We start from the raw sequence: 10,606 nt of genomic DNA, 5'->3' as shown, positions 1-10,606 counted from the left end.
GGAGGAACCCCAAGAACCCTTCTTTTGTGGGGTGGATGAGACCATCTCCCTTCATCAGAGAAGACGAAGACCAAATACTGTACTCTAGAAACTTCTGTCTCACAAGTCCAGCCCCATTAGTAGACATACAGCATCTCCTGGCCTCTCCCCTTGGGGTTTGTGAAGACAAGATCAACTTAGTTACAGGGTTAGCAGGCACCACTCCCCATCTGGTTTTCCCCATCGGTGCCCCCATCAAACAGGTGAGATGAGAACTCTTCCTCAGTAGACTGGTGGTCAGGATAAAGTCACCCCAACAACACAGCACTATCTTTTAGGGGTCATCAGATACACTCAAGATAGTACCTTGGCCCCCGCCACTCACAAGCTATGTGATCTGAGGCAAGTCACGTCAACCCTCTGAGCCTCAGTTTCTCCCATCTGTCAGATAGGAGTAGAATAATAACTGCCTCCTAGATTTGTAGTTAAGACTTACAAGTAAAGGTACAAGCAAAGGACTGGCAAAGAAAAGGCATCTATATCGCATTGCTTCTAAGATATATAGTTCAGTACCAGGGTGTATGGTGTGGTGGGTGATTAACTATCTGATGTTACTCCAAAGAATGTGTGTCTTGGTGCCTCAAATTTCACCATTAGAGATTTAGTCCTTTGACTCTGTGGTCTTCTGGAGTCCCTGCTTAAAAGGTGAACGGGAATTTCAGAATATGGGCTAGAGCGAAAGGAAAAAGCAGACTGCCCCACTTTTTCTAAGGGGTCCTCTGACTTCCATTGTTCTCAGGGTCTTGCCTCCCTTTCCATCTCCTGCCCTTTGCACTTTCTGAAGAACCAAGGGGACTGCATTCCCGTTGGAAAAATCCCTGGGCCGGGGAGGAAGATGGGGAGGGAGAGGACACTTGGAAAGCCCAGCGGGAGGTGGCTGGGAGCCGAGGAGAGCTGACCCAGCTCTCTCCCCGCCAGGCCCAGGGAACCAGTCTCTAGGTGAGATTTCAGCAGTTCTGTACCACGAAGCTTCGTCCGCCTGACAGGGGCAATGTCTGGACACCAAGCAGGCCGTCCCAGCCCCAGTAACCGCAAGGCATCCTTCACGGCCCAGACTCCAGGCTGGCCCCACGGCCCCAGCACGCCCGGGGCGAGCAACCTCAAGCGCTCTCGGACCCCGAGCGGCTCCGAGGCCAGCAGCAACCCTTCGGAGCCCACCGACAGGCGGAGCTCCCCCAGACTGCCGTTGAGGAGAATCTGCATGGGCCGGCCCTACAACTCCAAGTGCGTGGAGACAAGCCACCTGGCGAAGGGCCCCAAGGTGGCCAGGAAGCCCACGTGTCGCGGCAACCCCCACTGCCTGCTCTGTACAGATCGCCCCTTGGGTCCCTCTAACCCCACCTTCCTGGATCAGCTCATCAAAGGCATCAGCTACCTCGACAGATCCACCAATGCCTTCTACGGCAACTACCCTAAGTCGATCCTGCCGAGGCTTGCGGCCAACTACCTGGAGCGCGCCGCCAACTCCATCCCCCTGGACCACCCAGACCACGCGTCCGCCCGCAGTTGCTGTACCGCCAGCAGCAGAGCGGCCTCCTTCGGCTGCCCCTGCGGCGGCACCTGCGTGGTGCCGCCCGGCAGGCCTGTCAACGCCATGCAGTACGTGGATAACTCCGCCAACACGAGCTGCCTTCGCGGGTTTCAGAGCCGGAACCTCACTCCCATCCTGCACCAGAGGCCGGGGATAAAGCTGCCTGAGCTCCCTCTGTTCGGCAACGGGATCTTTTCCTTAGGTCGCCTGCCCAAGTTCTGGGAAGCAATCCGCTCGGGCTGCAGAGCCCCTGAGCCCATCTCCAAACCCTCCAGCTGGTGGTGACATCGACGCCAACCGCGAAGAGGGCACATGTCCATCGGGTCGCGGTTGCGGAAAATAAATTGTCTGTGGCAAAATGCTCCTTCCAAGCCTCCACTGGAGCGGGGGAAGCTATTTAGATGGAGGGGATATACACTTAAGGACCTACAAGGTGGGGCAGGTCAAGGTGAATGGGTGAAGGGGGTGGGTGGTAGGCAGCGGTAGAGACCACCCACCGCTAGATGGAGAGGGGGATACCTCATCTAAACCCAGCTCTCAAACAGGTGGTTGCTTTTCAAGAGAACCCAGGAATCTGGTTTTCTATATGTTAGTAACAGGTTTTAAAATATCATGGTGCAGGGATTTCCCCGGTGGTCCAGTGGTTAAGGGGCGTCCCTGATAGCTCTGTTGGTAAAGAATTCGCCTGCAATGCAGGAGACCCCGGTTCAATTCCTGGGTCGGGAAGATCCCCTGGAGAAGGGATAGGTTACCCACTCCAGTATTCTTGGGCTTCCCTGGTAGTTCAGCTGGTAAAGAATCTGCCTGCAATGCAGGAGACCTGGGTTAGATCCCTGGGTTGGGAAGATCCCTTGGAGAAGGGAATACCTACCCACTCTGTTATTCTGGCCTGGAGAATTCCAAGGACTGTATAGTCCACGGGGTCGCAAAGAGTAAACATGACTGAGTGACTTTCACCAATGTTTAACATTCCGCTCTCCCATTGCAGAGGGCACAAATTCGATCCCTAATTGGGGAACTAAGATCCCATATGCCGTGTGGCATGGCCAAAACAAAACGAAACAAAAACAAAAATATAGTGTTCTGAAGGCTGAACAAGAGCATTTGCAGGCTGAATGTGTGAGGCCCACAGATCTGAGTTTGGGATCTCTAACTCATATCTTGAATGAATCACTTGAAGTGAGGCTAGGAAGCTTCCTAGCCTTGGCTGAGGCTGTTCATTCCCAACCACTATTCACATTCTTTTCCTTTTTTCTTTAAAGGATTGTTACTGATTCCCGATTCATATTCTTTTTCTTTCAGGATTGTTATTGACTTTAGCACAGCTCCATGTGAGCAGAAAGGTAGAAGTAGTAATGATGAGATGAGGATGGTGATAGCAAACCCTCGTAGAATACTTACAACGTGGCAGGGGCTGTTCTAAGTGCTTTTTGTCCTTTTATGTCTTTTTTTTTTTTTTTTTTTTTGCACTGAGGCATGCGAGATGTGAGATCTTAGTTCCCTGACCAGGGCTAAAATCTGTGCCCCTTGCCATGGAAGCATGGAGTCGTAACCACTGGACCGCCAGAGAAGCCCCTATTTTTGTTCTCTTAAAGATGAGGTTTCAATGACCAAGGCCCAAGGTGGATGTAGAGAAAACCTTGATGGTGAATGTGAGTTGCACTGGAAAGGCACCCAGGGATGGTTGCAGGTGGATGGACGGCCCTCCCTGGGACACTGCAGAGAGCGGTCTGTCCTGGCCAGGTAAGGGCTGGAAGGGTCAGAATGAGGTAGTCCCAAGTTTCTTGGTGGCACTGTCTGGGAAAACATTCTCTGGACCACTGAGGGCTCCAAACCTTTAGACACTCAACTCATTTGGGTGCTGAAGAATCAGGCATCACAAGGCACCCAGTTATTCACCATCTTCCTGCATAAAGGACTCTAGAGACTGGACTCCAAACTCTTTTTGCCACCCGCCTGCCTTGAGACCTTGGGGACACCACTTCCCCTCTCCAGGCTTCTGTTTCCCCTCCTGTAACATGAGTGGGGTTGTTCTGATGGTCCCTAAGGGACCTCAGACTTAGATATTTCTGAGTCTCTCCTCCTAGTCCCATGCCAGGCCTGGGGCTTCCCGAGCTGAGAATTGAGGGTGCCTCTACCCAAGAATTCAGGCTTCCTCAGTCCTGACCATCTTGCCAGGCTGCCCAGGGGCTGTTTAGGCCCCATTTCTTTGTGGCTCCGGATTTCAGGCCCAGTCCCTTCTTGCAGGACTTGAGGGCCAATAAAGGCAACTCAGAATATGGAGTGGGCTGACCTTGAAATAATGCAGAACCCAGTGATCGACCAGGTTCCATGACTCTTAGAGGAAGTGCTGGCTGAGGCCTAGCCCTGTGGGCAGGCAGAGAAGGCAGCAAGTGTGAATCTCCATGAGACTGACACAGTGGTCCCAAGACAGAGGAAGCAAGGAGGCACCAAACCCCTAGCCCATTGAATTCACCTCCACTTTTGCTCCATCTCTGGAGGACCGGGAAGATCCTCCCGGGCTCCAAAGCTCAGCAGGGCAGCCACTCTTTCCTCTGCTTTTGCATCCCTTCTCTCCCCAGGAAGAAGACTTTGGCCTTTGTCTGGTGGGTCTGCAGGCCCCCAGTAACCCATTCCCCAGGTGAACATTCACAGGGAATACAGCTCATTGGGTTCCATTTTGGTCCAGCTGAAGAGATAGTTCAGGTGTCCTGATTCCTAAACCATCCCTCTGGCAACTCAAAGGCATCCCCTTCTTGCTGTAAGCCCATATTTGCCTAAAAGCCACCTCTGATTCTCCCAGAGATGGCCACCTTCAACACTGTCCAATTTCACCTTATCAGATTATAGGTTCTTTGCCCAGGACATTGCTCTTGGGGTCTCCAGTATCTAGCCCAGTTCTGGCTCACAAGTGGGCCTCAGTTCTTATATTAACATTGATTACAAGGCCTTGTAATTGAAAAGGCATTTGAAAAGGCCCTGATGATGGGAAAGATTGAGGGCAGGAGAAGAAGGGGATGACAGAGGACGAAATGGCTGGATGGCATCACGTACTCAATGGGCGTGAGTTTGAGCAAGCTCTAGGAGATGATGAAGGACAGGGAAGCCTGGCGTGCTGCAGTTCATGCGGTCGCAAAGAGTCAGACACAGCTGAGCAACTGAACAACAACAAGGCCTCATGCCCAAGAGGTGTTCAGTAACCTTAACTATTATTACTACTGACTCACTAGAAAAGACCCTGATTCTGGGAAAGACTGAGGGCAGGAGGAGAAGGGGACAGCAGAGGATGAGATGGTTGGATGGCATCACTGATTCAATGAACATGAGTTTGAGTAAGCTCTGGGAGTTGGTGATGGACAGGGAAGCCTGGCGTGCTGCAGTCCATGGGGTCACAAAGAGTCAGACACGACTGAGCAACTGAACTGAAACTGAAAACCTTAACTATTATTACTTTCAGAATAATGACAGTGTCCCACATATAATTAATGTTCAACAACTGATAATATTAATCATGACAGCCAACATTTATTAAGCTATTCGATGTACTCTGGGCATCATTTTAAGGGCTCTGTGCGTATTAACTCAATCATCTCATCGATCCTTCAAGGAAGAGTTGTCTCTATTGTATAGATGAGGAAGCTGAGGCACAGAATGGTCAGGTACACATGATTATGATGAAGATGGTTATAGTCATAGAACACAGGGGCTCTTCAAAAATGATCAACATTTTCATTATAGGGTCCTATGTGCCAAGCAGGCACTCAATAATAATATTAGGTTGGCCACAGAATTCATTCAGGTTTTTTTGCGTTAACACCTTACAGAAAAAAAACCATCTTACAGAAAAAAACAATGGGTGATCAATGAATGAAAGATGTCGGTGCAGAGCACAGTGCATAGTGGGTGCTCAAGTTTGAAGGTTCAGGATTGGATAGTACCTGAAAGGGACAGGATCTCTGCCCTGGCCTCACTGTCACTCAGGCTAGAAATTCAGTACTCAGGATTCTATCCCAGCAGTCACAGCCCAAGTCCGAAGAAAACAAGGCTCTTAGACAAGGTCCGCTGCTCTGTGTGGTCACGCAGAGGCCACAGAAAGTCCCCCAGGCCCATTGTTCAAGCCACGCTCTGTAGGACCCATGCACACAGGAGGCCACACTCCAGCTGCAGAACAACGCAGGAGCCTGCCGTGCTGGCCAGTTTGGGTACAGAGCAGCGTAAGTGTCCCCGAAGCTGAGGGTGGCCCAGGAAAGTTCTTCACAGCTTATAGACGTACGTCACTATCATTGAGCACCCAGACTGTATGTCAGACATGCTGCCAAGGCCTAAGACATAGACTCACAGAACTCTTTTCTTTGAGAGCCTAGGTTAGTACCCATTTGATAGAGGGGGGAACTAAGGCTCAGAGAGAGAAAGCAACATGCCCAAACCCTAGCAACTGGTAAATAGCAGAGCTGGGATTCCACCCCAGGGCTCAGCCCTTCAACATAATGCCCTTCCCATCCAAAGTATAGTTTCTTTCTTGGTATTTGCTGAACAGATTCCAAGAGAAAGAGGGGGAAATCATAGCCTTCAGAGTATGTAGAAATTTAGACAAAGCAATGATGGTATTTAACCCAGAGGTTTGGGCTGCTCCCAGCACCAGTGTTCTGAACAGGGGAACATTCACCTGAAACTTGCTCTCCCCAGGAAATAGTAAAGGGAGAAATTTCCTGAAAGCCCACCTGTGGTCTCAATTGCCTAATCCACTGGTCCCTTTGGTAGCATCCTTTGGTAACACCAAGTATAGTTGCATGATATTAGAATTCCTTTTGTTTATTTAAAACAATCCTATGTGGCCCTTTTCAAACAGATCATTTGATAGAACGATGCTATGCTTCTAGAAAATAAATGCATTGTGTTACCACGATGCGCATGGGAGAGACACACTCATCCTACTCCTTACCCTCACCCCGCCCTTATCTCTCCTCATCTCTGAAGCTAACCCTCTAAGCCTTGGTCCACCCCACCCCTCATTACTGAGGCCTGCTTTATCCCTCCCTATCTCTTCTGTCTGAGCATAACTGCTGCTTGCTCTACAGAGGAAATAGGAGTGGGCAACACCCTCCCCACCAGTTGCATTCACATGGCCCTTTTTAAAGCTGAAATATGGGGAGAGGCAGAGCCTCCAATTTGTGTTCTGCCCGAGTTGGTACCACCATTTTTGGCAAACTCTTTTAACAGCCTCCTGGGCCCCTCCCAACAAGGCAGGAATTTCTCATGAACAATTGAACAAAGCCGGGAACTCAGGGAGAAGGCACAGGACATTCCAAAAGGATTTCTCTCAAGCTCCAAAAGACAACATGTGGGAACACTGCAGAAGGCGCAGAGCCCAGCAAAGAAAAGCATGAAAGGGATGGAAAATCTGCCCAGTAGGAAGGGCAGTGCGGGCTGGAGGAAGGAACGAGGGGCCGGGGGTCAGGAGGCCTGGGGGGGAGGCCAGCCTCTGCCACTCGTGACCCTGCGGAGGTTACCCCACCTCTCTGGCCTCAGATCTGTGGTCCCTAAGCTCCTGAAGGAACTGCAAAAAGTAAACCCACAGATGTGTACGTATCTGCTCAAAGTAACGCTTTAAGGATCACAGAGACCTGGTGTTTATGTGTGTGTGTTAGTCGCTTAATCATGTCTGACTCTTCGTGACCCCGAGAGCTGTAGCCCACCAGGCTCCTCTGTTCATGGAATTCTCCAGGCAAGAATACTGGAGTGGATTGCCATTTTCTTCTCCAGGGGATCTTCCTGATCCAGGAATTAAACCTGGGTGTCCTGCCTTGCAGGCAGATTCTTTATCATCTGAGCCACCAGGGAAGCCCTAAAGAGACCCAGAGACAGCCCAAATATCCAATGATAGGATAGGGTTAATGAATGATGGTGTGGTGATGAGACAAGATGCCAAATAATTATTAGAAATATTATGTGCAAAGTCAATTCAGAGTTGCTGGCCCATAAATTGCTAACAATTACCATCTGCAATGAAGAGCTTGTACCAGATTGTAAATCTATGTGCCACTTCCAAAACGGACCAAGTATTCCAAGAAAAAAATAGTGTCGGCTGAGCTAAACAAAGTGCTTACTGACATAGTCAATTTAGACTCTGAGCAAGCTCCTTATCTTGTCTCAGACTGGTAATACACAATTTGGGGACTGGCTCCGGTCCACAGAGCCATTTTTAAGTAGCCCTGGTCTTGACTGACACATCGAACTGTGTTTAATGAAAATGTTAAGTGAGAAAAGCAAGACCGGAAATCTTTAGCATATGTCAATCACAGAGGGTGAAAACACCCATATGTGTAGTGCCAAAGGAAGAAAAATGAACATTTATGGAGTTCCAACTTCCAGCCCCCGCACAGACACTAGAGCTGAAGCAGGGGTGCCGGGCAGGAATGTGAGGGGGTGTATGGAGGCCATAGGAATTCCAGCCTGGCTGGAGGGGCGTGGGGGCTCCGGGGACAAATTCAAATTACAGAGACCATTTATGGTCATATCAGGAGCCAGACTCTGGGGCAGTAACTGCAAGGCGTGTTCTGAGAAACACCCGTCTTGTGAGATGTTGAAAGGTTTTTCAAAAAAACACGTGGGTTCCATTCTCAAATATGTTGAGGAATGCTGAGTTGAGCAGAGTTGGACAGGAGACTTTCTGGAGGCCTGCTCAGAAACTTTCCTGTGTTGGGGTCCCTTGGGGTGGCCATGGTGCAGGAAAGAGAACAGAGTTCCCAAACTTCTTGACCAGGGAACCCCCTTTCCAAAGAGCATCTCAGAGGGCCAGTGATCCGTGAGGTACAGCATGGGAACCCTCCTCTGGGCCTGGGCCCCAGGGTGGAAGCTTAGCAAACAAAGCAATTGATAATGATGAAGGGGGGGGGGGTGGGGAGAATACTAGGAGGAAGAAAGAGGGGTCAAACCCAAAGGTCATTTTCAGAAGCCTCACACTTCTGCCTGGACAGAGTTTAGAACAACCCAGTGGGAAGTAGAAATGGGAACAGTTCAGAATGCGGTTCTAGAGTCAGACAGACACAGATGCGACTCCGGGCTCCATCCTGTACTGACTGTGTGATACAGGCAAGCTGCTTCATCCCTGGGGCCTCAGTTTCCTTGTCTGAAAAGGGCGGTAATAAAATACACTCACTTGCCCACTGCCTGGGACTTTGATTCAATGCGATTCAAGGCTGATCAGACTGTGAAGGGAGTTGATCTTTGCCCCGGGCACAGCCTGAAAGGGGACATTTATGCCTTGTGGCATGCTTGAACCAGTGTGTTCTTTCATTCAGGTGGAAGTTTTCAAGGGCCAACTCAGCCAGGAGCTGTGCCCTTCACCGGGGATACAGTTGGGAACAAGATGGAGACCAGATAGTCATGCTCTCTGCCTTCCTTATGTGTCTTCACTCTTCATATTAGATGGTCTTCCAAGTGATCGCAGTTGTCAAAAATGTTAAGAAGGAGAAGCATGGGGGAGGGAGGTTGTGGGAAAGCAGAATGATCTAGTCCGGGAGGTTGAGGAGGCTTCTATGGTGACATGAGGTTTGAGGTGAACACGAAAAGAAAGTTATGGGAATTCCCTGGTGGTCCAGTGGCTAAGACTCTGTGCTCCTGATACAGGGGGGCTGAGTTCGATCCCTTGTCAGGGAACTAGATCCCACGTGCCACAACTAAGACTCTATGCAGCCAAATAAATTTAAAAAAATAAATGTTTTTTTAAAAAAGAAAGGAAAAAGAAAAAGAGAGAGAGAGCAGCAGGGTGAAAGAGGGTGGGTTTTGGGTGAGAGTCGCACTTACGGAGGAGAAGGGACATGTGCAATGACCACAGTGGGGGAGGCAAGTGGCTGGAGAGCTGGCCTGGACTGCATCTTCCCACCTTGCGAGTGTCCCTCTGTCTCCGTGATCTTTCACTGCCTGCTTAGGACCATGTCCTCCCCCGTCTTCTTCCTCTTCTCCACAACATCTCCTTATCCCCTCTCTTCCATCCTCACTCCCTTTCACACCAATTTCCAGTTCTACATTCTCACCCAAGTACATATCCTTACACTGCCGGCATCTGCTTTCTGACACCGGCATTATAACACTTGTGCGTAGTAGATGTTTACTTTCATTGCTGAATGAAACGCACCACCACTAGGCCGTATGCTGCTTTTCGTCATATTCTCAAAAGGTACCCACTCTGGGCAGATGTAGCACGACAACAGGCCTCCCTTGGCTGCATACGCTTGTTCACTGAACAACCCGCCCCACCGTCCACGGCAGCCCTGAATGAATAAAGGGATACAGGAGGAGTTAAGAAGCTCTGAGGCAGAGAAAAGATTTGGAGTGGGAGAGGAAGCCAGGGGAAGCTGAGTCCTATTGGTTTTGTAGCGGCGGACGGGGGACCCACAAAGTCTGTCCTCCCCCATCAGACTAGAGGTCCTAGATCAGACTCCTGTTTTTCAGAAGCCAAATTGTTTGGCTGGTCTCCCCTCTCCAGACTCTGGTAGTCTCTCCTTATCTAAGGAACTCTGTGCAAGACTTGAGTTGTTTCCATCCCAGAGAGTGTGGCCACTGCCCAGAGTTATGAGTACATACACAGTGCGATTATAGGTGCCTCCCCAGCTCAACTAGCGTCTGCAAGGCCTTGCCTTTGCTCTTCTTCTAAGCCATGTGAGGAGATAGCCAGGCTGTAGACAAAGCAACTTGAGAACATTTACTAAAGATACCAAGGACAGCAAAAATAAAACAGAGCCGGCCAAATCCCTTAGTGGGAAGGAGAGGATGCAGCATAAATAGGGGGATGACCAATCCTCCAGTAGGTGGAGTTACCCTGGAACTTTCTCGACAAGCCGTGTTTCCTGCCCTCCACGTCAGCCCCCTTCCTGCAGTCTAGTCAGCTTTACCAGCTCTTTCCCCAGCCTCTTTTAGGAAGCAAGACTTATAGCTGAGATTTAGTCCTGACTGCACATCTACAAAGAGTTACTTGTTCTCCTTTTCCTCTGCTTATGACCAAATCACCCACGAAGCCAAGGCTCTGGGACTTAA

At 50.0% G+C, this 10,606-nt stretch overlaps 1 protein-coding gene across 1 annotated transcript; it reads left to right on the top strand.

Annotated features, from left to right (window-relative positions):
• Positions 1 to 1,030: 1,030 nt before the first annotated feature.
• LOC136163565 (uncharacterized) lies at positions 1,031 to 1,855 on the top strand. The gene has a single exon (XM_065927967.1). It carries the CDS (start codon positions 1,031 to 1,033, stop codon positions 1,853 to 1,855), a length of 825 nt encoding a protein of 274 aa, XP_065784039.1.
• Positions 1,856 to 10,606: the final 8,751 nt, after the last annotated feature.

This window comes from Muntiacus reevesi, chromosome 3 (genome assembly GCF_963930625.1).
Source record: "Muntiacus reevesi chromosome 3, mMunRee1.1, whole genome shotgun sequence".
In the NCBI taxonomy this organism is placed as follows: Eukaryota; Metazoa; Chordata; class Mammalia; order Artiodactyla; family Cervidae; genus Muntiacus; species Muntiacus reevesi.
The sequence above is the reverse complement of the archived record's forward strand: the minus strand, read 5'-3'. Positions and strand labels throughout refer to the sequence as shown.